At 41.8% G+C, this 19,260-nt stretch overlaps 1 protein-coding gene across 4 annotated transcripts in view; it reads right to left on the bottom strand.

Annotated features, from left to right (window-relative positions):
- ZCWPW1 (zinc finger CW-type and PWWP domain containing 1) overlaps positions 1 to 19,260 on the bottom strand; it is a 32,407-nt gene that overhangs the window by 1,096 nt on the left and 12,051 nt on the right. For all 4 annotated transcript variants that reach the window (XM_027612485.2, XM_027612484.2, XM_027612483.2 and 1 more), the window contains 9 exons: positions 15,843 to 15,959; positions 14,978 to 15,098; positions 14,272 to 14,347; positions 13,762 to 13,866; positions 12,588 to 12,671; positions 11,675 to 11,741; positions 11,141 to 11,244; positions 796 to 856; positions 149 to 283 (listed from right to left, as the gene is read on the bottom strand). In XM_027612485.2, coding sequence (XP_027468286.1) covers positions 149 to 283; positions 796 to 856; positions 11,141 to 11,244; positions 11,675 to 11,741; positions 12,588 to 12,671; positions 13,762 to 13,866; positions 14,272 to 14,347; positions 14,978 to 15,098; positions 15,843 to 15,959 — 870 coding nt within the window. The remainder of the gene's footprint in view (positions 1 to 148; positions 284 to 795; positions 857 to 11,140; positions 11,245 to 11,674; positions 11,742 to 12,587; positions 12,672 to 13,761; positions 13,867 to 14,271; positions 14,348 to 14,977; positions 15,099 to 15,842; positions 15,960 to 19,260) is intronic.

The raw sequence follows: 19,260 nt of genomic DNA, 5'->3' as shown, positions 1-19,260 counted from the left end.
ACGCTTAACCTCTGAGCCACCTAGATGCCCCTAATTTTTATTCTTTTTAAAAATAATGAGAAGCTATAAAGTTAAGAAATGATCCAGGAAGTGGAGACATGGACTTGAACCTTGTTTCCCATAGTTTTGCCCAGGCCCTGAGCCTTACCTGGCTGGTCAGGCTCCGATTTCCCATGCCTTTCTTTCCTTCCTGTTATGGGTACAGGAGAGGCTGCAGATTTATTTCCCAGAGCTCTCTTCATTGTCTTCTTTTGCAGGGTCACATCTTGTCCATCTGTTAGGCCTGTATCACGCCCACCCCCCAACCATGAAGGACATTTGTTTATTTCTCTCTAAATGACAGTTTGGCAAGGGTCCATGGACTCCCCACAGTTAGTCTCTGCCCTGCATCCTCTGCTCATTCTCAATCTAGTGAGTTTTCTCAGTTCCTTCCTTTTTCCCAAATATTTCTCTTTTTTTCTCTCTCCCTCCCTCTCCACCACCCCCCGGCCTTTTTTCGTTCTGGACCTTCTTCTTCTTATGTTTTTCCTCATAGCCTGCCTCCTCCAGGAAGTCATCCTTCTTGGCTAAGAATTTAAGACATTCATTCCACATTTAACCTAAGATTTTATAATCAGAACAGAGAAGCAAGGAGGCTACAGCTTCCCTGGTGACACTAGTAGGAATCTTGACCATTTTTGCAGAGTTTAGAGCTGAGATAGTCAGTAAGATCCGGTGACCTGCAGACCCCTCCCACTGTCTGCTTCTGCTCTGCCTTAATGGCAACACATACCTGTTCCCAGCTGGCTTGCTTACCTCTTGCCTTGGGTTTTTTGGTCTGAATTTTGGCTGGCTTGGGACTGGACAAAGTTGGGTCCTGAGAATGGGAGAGAAAAAAAAGAAAATACAAATGAAGTCATATAACTGTGTTTTTAATAGAGTGGGATGCTATAGAAATGATGGGTGGTTAGGGGAGTCACATTGGGTTCTGTAGCCTGATACTGTTTAAATCAATGATAACAAAGATAAAACTGTTCTCCTTTCCATTCTATTTGGTATTAGTCAGTACAAGGCTTTAAGCACAAGAGAAAGAAATAAAGTTAGGCCATGAGCATGATTTAAAAAAAAACTGTTAAATTAAAAGTTAAACCAAAAAAAAAAAAAAAACCAAACCAAAACAAAAAAAATAAAAGTTAAACCAATAACTAGACTCTTAGTGCTGATCACTTTATAGTGCATATAGATATTGAATTACAATGTTGTACCCTGAAACCTATATAATGTTACAGGCCAATTTTTCCTCAATAAGAAAATAATTTAAAAAAGTAAAAAATCTGTATTTCAGGACTTCCAGTTTCCAGTTCTACATGTAAGGGTTTGGAAGTCATCACTCTGTTCTAACAACAAGTAAAAAAGCTGAACAGACTGAAAAATCAACAACTCTTTTTGTTTTGATCAAAGAGGGAAGGACACAGGGCCACCAACCCTGAAGAAACAGAGAGGCAAATGCAGGAAGTCATAACTTACCAGAGCACAGACTCAGAAGCAGAAGAACCAGTCCTTCTCACAAGAACCAGTTCCAGGGCAGGAAAACCTCAACAGTACTAAATAAATTGTTCAATGCAGACAAGTCTGGGAGTTAAAAACTCCAGTGGTGCCCAGTCTTATAGGTGCTCCCAGACTTTTGTGAGTTTGACCTCCAGGAATCTGACCAGGTTTTTACAGAAAATATCAGAGAAAAATCCCTTCATGCTTCCAGCAGGAGGAGCAGGAAAGGAACCACTTTGAAATATACCAGAGCACTCTATCCTTCTGACAAAGGCCTGTTCTCAGGAGAAACTAGTTAACCACAGCCTAATCTACCAGGATATTATCAGAGCCTGACTGTCCAGAGGGAAGAGAAATATTTAACCCCAGCCCACTGTAACCATCCTGTCCCACCTAATCGGGGGTCTGTGTGTGTGTGTGTGTGTGTGTGTGTGTGAAACACTAAGAAACACTTTGAAGTTCACAGTCTGGTGTGTGTGTGTGTGTGTGTGTGTGTGTGTGTGTGTGTGTGAGAAACACTAAGAAACACTTTGAAGTTCACAGTCTGGTGTGTGTGTGTGTGTGTGTGTGTGTGAGAGAGAGAGAGAGAAACACTAAGAAACACTTTGAAGTTCACAGTCTGGTGTGTGTGTGTGTGTGTGTGTGTGTGTGTGTGTGTGAAACACTAAGAAACACTTTGAAGTTCACAGTCTGGTGTGTGTGTGTGTGTGTGTGAGAAACACTAAGAAACACTTTGAAGTTCACAGTCTGGTGTGTGTGTGTGTGTGTGTGTGTGAGAGAGAGAGAGAGAGAGAAACACTAAGAAACACTTTGAAGTTCACAGTCTGGTGTGTGTGTGTGTGTGTGTGTGTGTGTGTGTGTGTGTGTGTGTGTGAGAGAGAGAGAGAGAGAAACACTAAGAAACACTTTGAAGTTCACAGTCTGGTGTGTGTGTGTGTGTGTGTGTGTGTGTGAGAAACACTAAGAAACACTTTGAAGTTCACAGTCTGGTGTGTGTGTGTGTGTGTGTGTGTGTGAGAGAGAGAGAAACACTAAGAAACACTTTGAAGTTCACAGTCTGGTGTGTGTGTGTGTGTGTGTATATGTGTGTATGTGTGAAACACTAAGAAACACTTTGAAGTTCACAGTCTGGTGTGTGTGTGTGTGTGTGAGAAACACTAAGAAACACTTTGAAGTTCACAGTCTGGTGTGTGTGTGTGTGTGTGTGAGAGAGAGAGAGAGAAACACTAAGAAACACTTTGAAGTTCACAGTCGTGTGTGTGTGTGTGTGTGTGTGTGTGTGTGTGTGTGTGTGTGAAACACTAAGAAACACTTTGAAGTTCACAGTCCAGAGCACAGATTCATTAAAGACATGAGCTCTAGGGCGCCTGGGTGGCTCAGATGGTTAAGCGTCTGCCTTCGGCTCAGGTCATGATCCCAGGGTCCTGGGATCAAGCCCCACATTGGGCTCCTGGCTCCGCAAGGAGCCTGCTTCTCCCTCTCTCCCTGCTCATGCTCTCTCTCTCTCTCTCTCTCTCTCTGTATCTCTGTGTCTCAAATGAATAAATAAAATCTTAAAAAAAAAAAAAGACATGAGCTCTAGGGTTGTCTGGCTGGTTCAGTCAGAAGAGGGTACAACTCTTGATCTCACGGTTGTGAGTTCGAGCCCCACACTGAGTATAGAGATTACTTAAATAAATAAAATTTTTTTAAAAAGAAAAAAGACATGAGACCTAATAGTAGGACTATAGAAAACATCCCCTCCCCTGACCCTTACCACCACATTACTAAAGGCATATTTAGGGATGCCTGGGTGGCTCAGTTGGTTGGATGTCTGACTCTTGATTTTTGGCTTGGGTCATAATCTCAGGGTTGTGGGATCAAGCCTGAGTCAGGCTTCACATTCAGCGGGGAGTCTGCTTAAGATTCTCTCTCCCCTGCCCCTATCCCCACTCACACTCTCCCTCCCTCTCCCCACCTAAAATAAATAAATAAATCTTTAAAAAATAAATAAAGGCATATTTACAACTGTTTCTTTTGCCTGGTACATTGTGTCTGGCAATCAAGAAAAAACTACAAGGCATATCAAAAGGCAAAAAACACAATTTGAAGAGACAGAACAAATATCAAAACCAGACACGGCATGGAATTATCAGATTGGAAACTGAAATCAAATACGATTAATATGCAAAAGGCTCTAATGGATAAAACAGCGAGGCAAGAACAGATGGGCAATGTAAGCAAAAGGATAAAAATCCTAAGAAAGAATCAAAAGGAAGTGCTAGAGATCAAAAACACTGTAATAGAAATGCAGAAAATGTCTTTGATGGGCTTATTAGTAGACTGAACATGGACGAGGAGGAATCCCTGAGCTTGAGGTTATCTCAACAGAAAACTTCAAAGCTGAAAAGCAAAGGGAACAAAGACTGAAAAAAAAAAACAAACCCCAACATATCCAAGAATTGTAGGATAACTGTAAAATGTGTAACATATGCACAATGGGAATACCAGAAGGAGAAGAAAAAAAGAAAGAAACCCAAGAAATATTAAAAACAATAATGATTGAGAAGCTTCTCAGACATTGGTCAGACACCAAACCACAGATTCAGGAAGCTCAGAGAACACCAAAAAGGACAAATGCCAAAGAACCACATGTAGGCATGTTATTTACAAACTATAAAAAATCAAAGATAAAGAAAAAGCCCTAAGGATTAAGGAATACACTTACTGTGATGAGCACCGGGTGATGTATGGAAGTGCTGAGTCACTAGAGTGTACACATGAAACTAATATTACACTGTATGTTAACTACCTGGGATTTAATAACCTTAAAAAAAGAAAAAGCCCTGGAAAAAGCCAAAGGAAAAGAACATCTTACCTGATACGCTAAGGAAGGGGAGAAAACAGAATCATATAAAATGCTCAGTTAAAAACACTTGTGGGGTGGGGAGGGGCACCTGGGTGGCTCAGTCAGTTAAGCATCCAACTCTTGGTTTTGGCTCAGGTCACGATCTCAAGCCCTGAGTGGGGCTCCACCCTGAGCATGCAGCCTGCTTAAGATTCTCTTTCTCCCTCTTACTCTGCCCCTCCCCACCACTTGCACACACACTTCTTGTCTCTCCAAAACAAAACAAAACAAAAAACCACTTGGAGGGTGCCTGCCTGGCTCCGTTGGTAGAACATGAGACTCTTGATCTCAGGGGTTGTAAGTTCAAGCTCCACGTTGGGTGTAGAGATTACTTAAAAAATAAAATCTTAAAAACACACACACACACACACACACACTTCAGGCAGAAGAAGAGTGGAAAACAAAAATAAGAAGAAAGAACAAGGGCAACAAATAGAAAATAGTAACAAATATTGTAGATATGAATCTAACTATATTAATAAATAATCTGAATATTAATGGTCTAAATACACCAATTAAAAGACACAGATTGTCAGAGTAGATTAAAAAACAGACCAAACTATATGTTGTCTACAAGAAGTCTACTTTAAACATAAAGATATATAAATACATTATAAAAGTAAATAGAAAAATACACCATGCTAATGCTAATCAAAAGAAAGCAGGAGTAGCTATTTCATTTCAGACAAAGCAGATTTCAAGGCAAGGAAAGTTATCAGGGATAAAGAATGGCATTACATAATGATAAAGGGGTCAAATCTCCAAGAACACATAACAATCCTTAAAGTGAGCCTGACAACAGAGCACCAAACTACATAAGGCAGAAACTGACAGAACTGCAAAAAGAAATAGTTGAATCCACTATCATAGCTGGAGACTTCAACACCACTCTATCAAAAATGGATAGATCCATGGACACCAGAATATCAGGAAGGACGTAGCTGAACTCAACAACACCATCAATCAACTGGATATAAGTGACATCTACAAGTTACTTCATTGTATTCAGTAGCAGAATACATATTCTTCTCAAGCTCACATGGAGCATTCACCAAAATTTATTGCATTCTGAGCCATAAAACAAAACTTAACATATTTAAAAGAATAGAAATCATACAGTGTCTGCTCCCAGACCACAACATGGTTAAACTAGAAATTAGTAACAGAAAGATAACTAAAAAGTCCCTAAATACATAAAGATTAAATTACATACTTCTAAATAACACATGGGTCAAAGAAGAAATCTCAAGAGAAATTTTAAAATATGGAACTAAATGAAATTTAAAATATGAACTAAATGAAAAGGAAAACACAATTTATCAAAATTTGTGGGATACAGCAAAAGCAGTACTTAGAGGGAAATTTAGCATTGAACACATATATTAGAAAAGAAGAGAGATCTAAAATCAGTAGTCGAAGTTTCAGCCTTGGGAAACTAGAAAAAGAAGAGCAAGTTAAATCCAAAGTGAGCTGAAGATTGAATGAAGTGATGAGAGATCCCTGAAGCTTTTTCTAAAAATTCTTAATTTCTCTGTGTGGCTCCTGACTGGACAGCACTTTCCCTATGGTCCTTTGCCCTTAATTGTTGAGCCTAGCAGGATGAAATTAAGTCTGGAAGGGCATTTAGAGGTGATGATGTCACCTGGCCTAATCTCTTCATTTTACAGATAAGCAGATCTGGGGTTTCAGGTATTGTGACTTCCCTTAGGGCCACACAGCTAGGCTGGCCTCTTGGCACTGTTTTCTGAAATTCTTCCAGCAAATACTGCTTGTTAGCAAAGCGAGCCTTGTGTTTCCCCACCACAATTCCCATTAGTGTTTGACTTGATTCCTCAAATAGTTTTTCACCTTCAAAAATCAAATAAATTAAGTTAAAATTTTAAAAAAGGTGAGCTGAAGAAAAGAAATAATAAAAATTGGAGTAGAAATTGATGGTATTATGAGAACAGGAAATTAGTAGAGAAAACCAATGAAACAAAAAAGCTGGTTCTTTGAAAAGATCAATAAAATTGATAAGCCTCTAGCCAAGCTAACCAAGAAAAAGAGAGAGAGGAAACAAATTACTAATATTGGAAAATATACTACAGAGCCCATGAGCATTAAAAGGATAATAAAGGAATACTATGAATAATTCTATGCAAACAAATTTGATAACCAAGAGGAAATGGACCGATTCCTTAAAAGATATAATCTGTCTAAATTCACACAAGAAGAAACAGACAATCTGAATAGGTCTATATCTATTAACAAAATTGAATCAGTAACCTGTAGCCAACCTTCCAAGACAGAAAGCACCAGACCTATGGGTTCACTGGTGAATTAGGGAAGAAATTATGCCTATTCTCTATAATCTCTTTCAGAGAAAAGAAGCAGAGAATACTTCTTAACTCATTCTATGAGGCCACCATTACCTGAATACCAAAACCAGTCAAAGACACTACAAAAAAAAACTATAGGCCAATATCTCTTATGAAAAGAGATACAAAAATCCTCAACAAAATATTAGTAAATTAAATCCAACAATGTATAAACAGAATTATACACCATGAACAAATGGGATTTATTCAAGGCATGCAAGACTGGTTTGACGTTTGAAAATCAATTAATGTAATCCATCACATCAAGGGGCAAAAAAAGAAAAATCACATGATCCTATCAATAGATATAGAAAAAGCGTTTGACAAAATCCAACACCCATTCATGGTCAAAACTCTCAGTAAACTAGGAAGAGAGGGTAACTTCCTCAAGTCGACAAAGAACATCTACAAAAAACCTATAACTAGGGCGCCTGGGTGGCTCAGTTGGTTGAGCCACTGCCTTCGGCTCAGGTCATGATCCTGGAGTCCCGGGATCGAGTCCCGCATCGGGCTCCCTGCTCAGCGGGGAGTCTGCTTCTCCCTCTGACCCTCTCCCCTCTCGTGCTCTCTCTCTATCTCATTCTCTCTCTCAAATAAATAAAAATCTTTAAAAACAAAAACAAAAACAAAAAACCTGTAACTAATATCATACTTAATGCTGAGAAACTAGAAGCCTTCCCCCTAAGATCAGGAACAAAGCAAGGATGTCTCCTCTCATTACTCCTTTTCAACATCATATTGGAAGTTCTAGCTAATGCGGTAAGACAAGAAGAAATAAATACAGTTGACCTTTAAACAGTGCAGGGGTTAGGGGAGCTGACCCCTCACACAGTGGAAAATCTGTGTATAATTTTTTACTCCCCCAAAACTTAACTACTACTAGCCTACTGTTGACTGGAAGCCTTACCAATAACACAGATGATTCACATGTATTTTGTACATTATATGTATTATATACTGTATTCTTACAATAAACGTAGAGAAAGGAAGATATTAAAATCATAAGGAAGAGAATATATATTTACAGTACTGCACTATATTTATGGGGAAAAAAATCCACATATAAATGGACCCGCATAGTTCAAACCTGTTCAAGGACCAACTGGAAAACAATCTCTGTTTGCAGATAACATAATCGCCTATATAGAAAAATCCAAGAGGATCAACAAAAACTCCAGAACTAATAAACATAGCAAGGTTGCAGGATACAGGTTCATATATAAAAGTCAATCACTTTCTTATATACCAGCAATGAACAATGGAATTTGATATTAAAAACACAAAACCCTTTATAGTAGCACCAAAAAATTTAAATACTTAGGTATAATTCTAACAAAATATGTACAAGATCTGTATGAGTAAAATTACAAAACTCTGATGAATAAAACCAAAGAATTAAATAAATAGATATTCCATGTTTGTGGACAGGAAGACTTAATATTTCAACAGTTTTTCCCAGCTTGATATATAGAGTCAATGCAATTCCAAACAAAACCCAAGCAAGTTATTTTGTAGGTATCAATAAACTGATTCTACAGTTATATGGAACGGCAAAAGACCCAGAACAGCCAACACAATACTGAAGAAGGACAAAGGTGGAGGACTGACCCTAGCCAACTTTAATACTTACTATAAAGCTATAGTAATCAAGACAGTGTAGAATTGGCAAAAGAACAAATGGGTCAATGGGACAGAACAGAGAGCCCCAAAATAGACCCATATAAAAACAGTCAGCTGAGGGCGCCTGGGTGGCTCAGATGGTTAAGCGTCTGCCTTCGGCTCAGGTCATGATCCCAGGGTCCTGGGATCGAGTCCCGCATCGGGCTCCCTGCTCCTTGGGAGCCTGCTTCTCCCTCTGCCTCTCTATCTCTCTCTCTCTCTGTGTCTCTCATGAATAAATAAATAAAATCTTTAAAAAAAAAAAAAGTCAGCTGATCTTTGACAAAAGAGCAAAGGCAATGACAGTTTTTTCAACAAATATGCTGGAACAACTGGACATCCACATGCAAAAAAAATGAACCTAGACATAGCCTTACACCCTTCACAAAAATTTACTCAAAATGTATTATAGATCTAATGTAAAAATGTAAAACTGTAAAACTCCTAGAAGATAACATAGGAGAAAATATAGATAACCTTGGGTATGGCAGTGACTTTTTATATACAACACCAAAGGCATGAAAGAAACAATTAATAGACTGACTTCATTAAAATTAAAAACATCGGGCGCCTGGGTGGCTCAGATGGTTAAGCGCCTGCCTTCGGCTCAGGTCATGATCCCAGGGTCCTGAGATCGAGCCCCGCGTTGGGCTCCCTGCTCTGTGGGAAGCCTGCTTCTCCCTCTCCCACTCCCCCTGCTTGTGCTCCCTCTCTCGCTGTGTCTCTCTCTGTCAAATAAATAAGTAAAATCTTTTAAAAAAATTAAAAATTAAAAATTAAAAAAATAATAAATAAATAAATAAATGTAAAAACATCCACTCTGCAAAAGACAATGTCAAGAGAATGAGAAAAACAGCCACAGACTGGGAGAAAATATTGGTAAAAGACACATCTGATTGAGGACTGTTACCTAAATATAAACAACTCATAAAACTCCACAATAAAAAAAATAAATAACCCAATTAAATGAGTGGACCAACCATTTTAATGGGCACGTCACCAAAGAAGATGTACAGATGGCCAATAGGAATATGAAAAGATGCTCCAGATCATACGTCATCAGGGAAATGCAAATTAAAACAACAATGAAATACCACTGCACACCTATTAGAATGGCTAAAATGTGGAACACTGACAACACCAAATATTAGCAAGGATGTGGAACAACAAAAAAATCTCATTCAATGCTGATGGGAATGCAAAATGGTATAGCCACTTTGGAAGACAGTTTGTTCTCTTACAAAACTAAACATGCTCTTACCATACAATCCAGCAATCAAGCTCCTTGGTATTTACCCAAAGGAGTTGAAAACTTATGTTCTCACAAAAGCCTGTATGCAGCAGTTCATAGCAGCTTTATTCATAATTGTCCAAATTTGGAAGCAACGAAGATATCTTTCAGTAAGTGAATGAATAAATAAATATGGTACATCCAGAAAATGGAAAAATTCAGATAAAAAAAAAAGATACAAGCTATCAAACCATGAAAAGACATGAAGGAAACTTAAATGTATATTTCTCAGAAGCCAGTCTGATTCCAACTATATGATGTTCTCAAGAGGGCAAAACTATTGAGACAATAAAAAGATCAGGGGTTGTCAGGGGTTGCAGGGAGAGGGGTGAATAGGTAGAGCACACAGGATTTTCAGGGCTGTGAAAATATTCTGTATGATCCTATAATGATGTATACATATTGTTCTATATTTGTCCAAACCCATAGAATATAACAACTCCAAGAATGAATCCTACTGTAAACAATGGGCTTTGGGTGATTATAATGTGCCAGTGTAGGTCCATCAACTGTAAACAAATACACCACTCTGGCGGGGGTGTTGATAATGGGAAAGGCTGTGCACGTGTAGAGACAGGAGGGATACGGGAACTCTCTGTACTTTTTTTTAAATCTGTATTTCAGGCTGGGGCGCCTGAGTGACTCAGTTAAAGCATCCAACCTTGGTTTCGGCTCAGGTCATGATCTCAGGGTCATGAGATCAAGCTCTGCACTGGGCTCCCACTCACCACAGAGTCTACTTGGGATTCTCTCTCCCTCTCCTTCTGCATCCCGTGTCCTCCTCTTCATCCCCCACACTCTCTCTTTCTCTCAAATAAATAAATCTTTAAAAAAATTATTTATTTATTTGACAGAGAGAGACACAGGGAGAGAGGGAACACAAGCCGGGGGAGCGGGAGAGGGAGAAGCAAGCCTCCCGCTAAGCCGGGAGCCTGACGCAGGGCCCAATCCCAGGACCCCGGGATCATGACCTAAGCCGAAGGCAGACGCTCAACGACTGAGCCACCCAGGCGCCCCTTTAAAATTTTTTTTAAAATCTATATTTCATATGCTTGAAAAGAGCCTAAGGAGGCAAGTGAATACTAATTAAGACACTTAAGATTAAGTGTCCACACAGGGGAGGACAGAGAGTGAAGAGAGGCAACCTCCTATTCGCTGAAATTGCTCCAGTAAGAACCAAAGCACTACATTAAGAACTGAGATGATAACCAAGAAATAAGTTCCTAGAAATGTGATATATTAGAGAGAATAAATGAGGAAAGAGGAGAGTCCCCTTCCCTGAAGACCCCTAAGAGATAAGACCAGCGAGTCAGGGCCACCCTAAGCCAGGCACAGGATGGTTCCCTAGTAAGTATAAATCCATGCCAACCAGATGTCCTACAGGAATCCCCTAAAAGCAATTCCCAAGATCAATCTTACTTTTTTCTCTTCCTCCTCTTCCAACTCCTTCGCCTCCAACTCTGACTCTTCCTCTTCTTTCTCCAAGCAGGAATCTGGGCTGTTAGCCCCAGAAAGCCTTAAGTCTAGAACAGGAATAGGAAGGAAAGGCTAAAGAATTTATCCAATAAATTAGATGATGATTTAATGGCACTGATCCCAGAGAAGCAGTCTTCTAACTCTGCCTTTCATGTCCCAGCGGCATTTTCTCCATAAAACATGGCCCTAGATTATCACAGCACCACCTTTTCCAAAGTCCCACCGCTCTTCAACATGCACCCTCCCTTCCCACCCTCTTTTTTTCTCCGTTCCTCTCTTCACCCATCCATCTATCCATCCATCCACCCTGGACACTTGGTCAATGGCATTCATGCAGAGCCTCCTGTTAGAATCCAGAACTAGGTGGATGACACTGGATGTAAAATAAAGGTTCAGTTGCTGCCCGCATGAAGGACCTCCCTCTCTATGTCCTCTCCTCACCTCCTTCTCTGGCCCTCATCCTCCTACTGAGCCTACCTTTTCCTTCCCCACGACTGTCAGATCCATTGTATCGGCTCCAGAAACCAAACAAGTTAACCCGTTCCTGAGGCAACCGAGAAAAAAAGCATCATCCACTATCTCCCAGGGATGATTTTTGCTGTCCTTAAGACTTTAGTTATGGACTTTATATTCATATTCTATACCATTTTTACTTGAAATTTCATGTTCTGTTTATCTCAATTTCTGTGAAGATTAACTATTATATTATCTTTATAATATTTATATTATGTTATATAATTATATGCTATATTACTATAATCTCTTTCTTCCAGTTTATTTATAATTCAGTTTGTCATTCTCCACTGCACCCCCAAAGGCAGAATTTGAGGGTAAACACTGACCCTGCATAAGAGAGAGGTTAAGACACATACATCTGAGATCTAAAGTTAAATAGGGAGGTAGGATGCCCCCTACTACAAACTGTCTCTCTGTGGGATGAGAGAAGATCCCATTTGTCCAAGGGTAGGGGAAAGAATAAATGATTTTTTTTTTAAGATTTTATTTATCCATTTGAGAGAGAATGAGAGAGAGCGAGCATGGGGGCGGGGGAGGGTCAGAGGGAGAAGCAGGCTCCCTGCTGAGCAGAGAGCCTGATGCGGGATTCGATCCCGGGACTCCAGGATCATGACCTGGATGCGGGACTCGATCCCGGGACTCCAGGATCATGACCTGAGCCGAAGGCAGTCGCTCAACCAACGAAGCCACCCAGGCACCCCAAGAATAAATGATTTAAGGAGTCAAGGGAATCTGGCCTGGGAAGAAAAGACTAATTCTAAGACTAAGACAGGATGATGGGAAAGTACAAGTCACTTTTCTGTAGTACAGAGTATATGGTTTGCTTTGTGTCCCAAGTCCCAAAGAGGAGCAGGTGTGTAGTCTGAACACTCACCTGTATACTGATCTGTTCTGCCTCTTGAGCCATCGTCAGGGCTGCTCCCAGCTTTTGGTTGCAGTCCTTGTTCCTGCACTTTTTCTGAAATAGAGGAAGATTAAAGTCAATGATAAATATTAAAGAAGTGACTCCTGGGGCGCCTGGGTGGCTCAGTTGGTTAAGCGACTGCCTGCGGCTCAGACCATGATCCCAGGGTCCTGGGATCGAGCCCCGCATCGGGCTCCCTGCTCAATCTTTAAAAAAAAAAAAAAAAAAAGAAGTGACTCCAACATACTGCTACTCACCAGACATGATCTTTAACTACATTTATTTCCAGTTCCTGATATTGATCTGATACTCCTATTCTTAATCTTTTGAGCTTAGAGACACAATCTCCCTTTATCCCCCCATAACAAACCTGTTACCAATTGCTAGCAATACAGTCAACCAACATTTTGGTGTCCTCTCCACAGTAAATCCCATGGAAATTTGGAGAGGCAAGATTAAAGGAGCTCAGGTGATTCCACTTTTAAGCTTCTCACAAATTTCTTTAGATCCAGTGACTTGATTTAATACTGCTTAATTTTTGAAGGCCCCAGAGCTGCTGGGCCTCTGCTTATTTCTAAGGCTGGCTGAACCCAAAGTGATTATAGGCAGGAAATATTATTTAGTTCATTCAGTGGTTCTCAACCAAGGAAGGTTTTTGCCTCCCAGAAGATATTTGGCAATGTCTAGAGACAATTTTTTTGGTTGTCACAACTGAGGCCAGGGGCAGTAGCATCCCCTGGCTAGATGTCAGTAGAGGCCAGGGATGCTGTTAAACATGCTAAAATACATAGGACTGCCCTCCACAACAAAGAATTATCAGGCCCCAAATGGTACCTGACTGAGAAACCCTGAGTTGGTATGTGCCCTCATTTCTGCCACACCTGCCTTGGCTAAACTGTAGAAAACTGCAGTCTTCAGGAAGACCCCCTACCTGCAGGCAAGGAAGGAGACTAAGAAAAATCATTATCCCGCTGCAATCCTGGTAGAAAGGAGAGTCCCTCATGAATAACCTCACCTTTGCACACTTGGTCAGACATGGACTTCCTCCCAACACAGCTTCCCCTGGGAGAAAATCAGGTTAAGTAAAAGGCAGATTTAGTTTTCAGGTTCCCTGTATCACAACTGACCCCCAGGGGTTGCTTACCACTCCAGCTAGCTCCAGGGACAGCTCCTGGAAGTTCTTTAGCATGTTGACTGGGATCCAAGCACGAGAGACTGTTTCTCCAAAAAATGTCACATGGTATTTAGACTGAAATAAAAAATGGTTTTCTTACGGCCTCTTGTCTTTCTCCTTGCTTTGGCCCTCTAGCCAGAAAAGGTGGGAGAAGAACTCAGCATTCATAAAAGGAAGGAGGTGCTGGGCCTCATCTGATGCCATAAACCTGACCCACCTACCCCACCTCAGTCTGTTCTTCCGTCCTGACCTCAGGAAACCTAAGCAACGCACAGTTACCAGAACCATAAATGTCCTAGTAATGATTAAATATTTAATTAGATACAAGTTGATTTTTATATGTGGGTAGTTATTTCTGTCTTTGTCACTCTAGTTAAGTGTCTGTTTCTGCTGATGTCTGCTGGCTACGTCTGCTTCTAATTCTGTACCCCTGTTAGGATGGATTTGCTCATTACTTTGGCCTGAGCCAGGAAAACTCACCGGCAGGGAATCAAGATGAGAAGCAAAAAGAAAATATTCCCCCAGGTCAGGATCAGATTCTACCATGCCTGGCCACCTGGAGAAAACAAACAGGTTTAGGGGACAGAAGAGGAAGGGTTCAGATGAACACAACATAAACTCATCAATACACATGTACAGAAAGGGGAAATATGTTTTGCAAAAAAAAAAAAAAAAAGGATCTCAAAGATAGACCCCTCCTTGTGGATCTCCCTCAGTAATCTACCAAATGACTAAAGAGACTTCTATCAGTGTACAAAGAAACTCAAAATCTTCCTAGTAAGAGTATCTTACCCTTCTAGGCCTTCCATCAACCCTGAGAAAAAATCTTCTGATTAGGGACATCTCCAGAGAAGAAACTATCCTACCCATCTTCATTCTCTCTACTTTATATGTATGTCATAACTCAATGTTTAAAAAATGCCTTAAAGCCACCTTCCTTTTTCTATCCACTCAGGGTAGCATTGGTAGACCTTTTCTTCCAGGGAGATACCTCCCTGTGAAACCTCTAGAAAATGCATTCTTTCAAAGCCTCCAGGCTTGGGACTTTATCTTTTCTCTCATCCCATGTTCTTTCTAAGGCAGGTACCATTTCCATTATAAATACTTTCCATTTCCTTCCCTCTCCGCTTGAATCTACCACCTCCAAGTTCATGAAGGATGCTCTGACTATGCCATGGTGCCCTACCAGGGGTAACCGTATTGCTTGGCCCAGATGATGGATCCTGGGATGTAGGAGGCATAGGCCACATCACTCTCACGCCCTGTCCAGGACTCCTCAGGGATGTCACAGCGATTGTACCTCGAGTCTGGCAAAAGAGAGAAGGGAAGGAAAGAACCCCATCAGGGAAAAATCTGGATGAGGGCAGAAGAGAGGACAAGAATACGCAGCAGGTGGGACCAAAAGTGCACCTGGGAGACAGGCATGGAGGAAGAACAAAGACCCGTGGAGGAAATGCAACTGCAGGTAGAGGAGTGCTGCCTCCTTGTACTTTACAGAGATTCTAAACCTGGGCCTATACCCCACATTATCTGACAGTGCTTCCATCTATATAACATCATGACAGTCATTTTTCTGAGACTCTGTTATCTCATCTGTGAAAATAATTGGGCTGGGCTTAGATCATCATAATCTCTTTCAAGTGGTTTCAAACGTTCTAGAATTCTAAGCGACTGGCTCTCTCTCACCTACTTTCCCCCCAAATATCCCATATCCCTTCTTATCCACCAACCCAATACCAACAATCTAGTCAGGATCAACCGGGTCAGACTAATGCTGAAGAAAGGGGAATTCACTCAGAATCTACATTTAGATCCCAGGCTCTTCCCACAACATAACTCTTCAGGGTGTCTTCTTCTAGCCCATTATGCCAGATTCATCTTGATATTACAGGATGATCCCTTCCTCTCTCCCAAACACTACAAGGACCCCTGGAATTATAACTACATTTATGACATATTTAATCTAAGGGATACATACAGAGAAAGAAAGGGAAGAACCATTAAAAACTAAAAAACAAAAAAGAAACCCAACCATCTCCAGTCCTATCTACCTGTATTCTGATCACAGGACCAATTATCAGGAAGCACTGAGGGGTCAATGTTCCCACGAAGCCGCCTCCACTTCTCACAGTTTGGGGAGGAACACTGGACCCAGACGAGACATTGACCTGCAAGAAGAAAAAAAAAAACTGAAATGAAACAAAAATATGCCCTTCCTTCTTCAGTCCAACTAAAATCAATTGTACTCCCTTCAAAATCACACAGCCTTAGGGATCAACCAGTCTAATCCTAGATTTACAAATGGGAAAACTAAGCTCAGAGAAGATAACTGACTTGCTGAAGATCAGTCTAAACTGGCAGCAGAGCTAAACTCGGGCCCCAGGTCTCACATATCAATCTTTCTCCTATGCCATACTATTAATCTCTCCTTCCCCTGAGGAGAAAAGAAGTGTTTCCTGTATTGACAGTTCTTGAAAAATTTGGCCAGCATCTTTCCAGCTAGTGCCTTGTTCTCTGCTGGCCTGTCACTACTGGAAAGTTCTTTTGAAGAGCTAACCAGCATCTCTTTTATGTACAACATCCAGAGTTCCTGAGTCCCAGCTGATTTACCTGTCACCAAATCACCAAGTTGCAGTCTTTGGGACCAACAGCCCTGAGTTTAACCCCTTCCAAAAGACAGAGATAAGCCTACCAACTCAACCAACTATTTACTTCAGGCCTTGCTCAAAGGCCAAGCATTCCTTTTATCCATTACCTTCCAAACCTTTACCCCCACCTTTCTTTATCCCAACATCTGCTAAATTGACCCAATGCCCCTCACAGGCTCTCCTCTCTCTGTTCCAAATCCTTCCACTATGTTCTTCAGAATTCTAGACAAGAGCAACAAAAAATCCACATATCTTCAACTTCTCTGAACATCCATCTCCTTTTCGAAACCTGGTGATGCACTAATGACAATGCCCCTACCCGACCCCACCCCACCCACAGCCCTCTAAGTGGAGTCTGTTCCCTCTCTCACACCCCAGGCCAGAGAGTAGTACGGTCAGCATCTTCCTTACTCATCACCACTTCCAGACCATTACTATCCCCCTTCCTATGGGCACCTGGGTGGCTCAGTTGGTTAAGCATCTGCCTTCAGCTCGGGTCATGATCTTGGGGTCTTGGGATCAAGTCCCGCATCGGGCTCCCCACTCAGACAGGAGTCTGCTTCTCCCTCTGCCCCTCTCCCTGCTCGTGTGCTCTCTCTAATAAATAAATAAAATCTTTAAAAAAAAAACAAACAAACCCTTCCTTCCTTGAGATCCATGCCATGGGACTACACCGCCCTCTCATCTCCCTTGAAAAGACGCTGGCATCTGGTTCAGCCTTCTCCTCCTATCCATCTCCTGCCCTCATTCCAGATGACTGCTGTTCTCAAGAGGTAACTCAAAGAAGCACCCCATTCTCTGAGTTCCTTGGTCTTTTCCTCCATGACACCTCAGTAATGCACTTCACTTCCGTGATGCACTCCCCTCCTGCATGCCCCACTCAGTCATCCGTAGGGACCTCACACACCCTTGAACCCACTTATCCAAACATCCCTCTCTGATAAAAAATGCCCCATCCTTCCACCTCACTTGCCCAAAGACCTCTAAAGAACTTTCACTTTATCTAGATCACCAATCCACTGCCCCCTAACTTCTTCCCAATCTAGTAGCGACCTCCCTTCTTCACTATACCTACTCAGGTTTGACTCCTTAGATTCTCTTGCAGACATCTTCAACTCCCTTGCCCTCTGTCCTTCCTCCCACCTAGCTGGCCCAACACAACCTTGAATGAACACATTCTACCTTTTCTGTGCCTACATTCATTCAACTGAGCATTGGCTAGAGAAATATCACATAACCAGGCACATGGGTCTACACCATACCATCACAATTAACAATACCAACCAATATGTTTCTCCAATGAGTTCACTTGCTCACTGTCAAGTTTTACCTTCCATGCCTGAATATAAGGGATGCCCTCCATCCCCCCGAAATCAGCCTCAGAGAAGCAGTTGACTTATATTTGGGTCCTTTCAAGGTAGTTCCTATTATGCATCACATTCTGAATTATTTTATTTTGAAGAAAAAAGCACTGGTCAGGAACAATACGTTAGTCTGAAAAGACAGCAGCAGAGCCTGGAACACACACGTGTGTGCGGCACCACAGCAACCACCGTGGGTCAGTGAGATCCACGCCTCCGGTAATGCTGGTAGGCAAAGCCTGCAGTGACAGGCAGCCATGCCACTTGGGGCCTGCCTTCTTCCACACTGCGCTCCTGGGCAGCCCCTCCATCGCTGCCACCACCCCCGTCCCATGATGATGAGAACGTCTAGCCCAAACAGATCTTTACCTTCTGCCTCAGCAACCAGAGAAAGTTGAGCAAGGACCAAGACAGAAGGACTATAATTCGGAGTTAGAGGCGGATGCCTCTGGGCAATCCACAGAGAGCCCCTGTGGACCTGGCTCAGGCACAGGCCTCCTGTGAGGGTGCCCACCAAGCCAGCCCTGCCTCTGGGCCAATGGACGGTGGTATCAGGACTCTGCACTGGCCCGGCTAGCCCAGGTCCACTGGAACCTTCTGTGTTGGCTTCCTACCTGGGTTTTCTTCTGATCACTATGTGCTGGCATCTTGTGTCTTTGATATGATAATATAAAATCTGGAAACTTTGTATACATAAAAACAATATCATCCAAAAAAGCCAAACCAGAACAAAACAAAACAAAAAGAGCTGCCAATGATAGTTTTTGATGTTTATAGAAGAGACCTAGCAAGACTAGAAAAAAGAGTGGGAGAAGGGGCCAGGGACCATAAAAGTAAACACAGATTTGGGGCGCCTGGGTGGCTCAGTCGTTAAGCGTCTGCCTTCGGCTCGGGTCATCATCCCAGGGTCCTGGGATCGAGCCCCACATCGGGCTCCCTGCTCTGCGGGAAGCCTGCCTCTCCCTCTCCCACCCTCCCTGCCTGCGTTCCCTCCTTCGCTGTGTATCTGTCTGTCAAATAAATAAATAAAATCTTTAAAAAAAAAAAAGTAAACACAGATTAATAAAATAAATGGTTGGTTGTGAAAATAATGAATATTCTGAGCAAGTGAATGGGGAAAAGTCATCCTAATGATGTAGAACTAGGTATGTGTGTGGCCTGGGATAAAATTTCTAATGACAGCAACACATGGTTCTTTAAAGTTTCCTTTCAAACAACTTAGAAGAGAGGATGATGTGCTCCAGAAAACTGTTTGAGGCTCACGACACAGCTCTATGATAATGAAGACTGATGTCACAGACACACAAAGAGCATTTCAGTGGACACCCGTTTCCTTGGGTTCTGTGATCCTTCCTCCTTCCGTCTCGCCCCCCCCCCCCACACACACACTCTTTCTGGCATTTTCCTCCTCCTTCACCCCTCAGTCTCCAAATGTTGGGGTCCCAAAGCCCAGTCACGGG

Source organism: Zalophus californianus, chromosome 10, assembly GCF_009762305.2.
Source record: "Zalophus californianus isolate mZalCal1 chromosome 10, mZalCal1.pri.v2, whole genome shotgun sequence".
NCBI classification, from domain to species: Eukaryota; Metazoa; Chordata; class Mammalia; order Carnivora; family Otariidae; genus Zalophus; species Zalophus californianus.
Note: the sequence above shows the minus strand (reverse complement) of the source record. Positions and strands in the feature narration are given on the sequence as shown.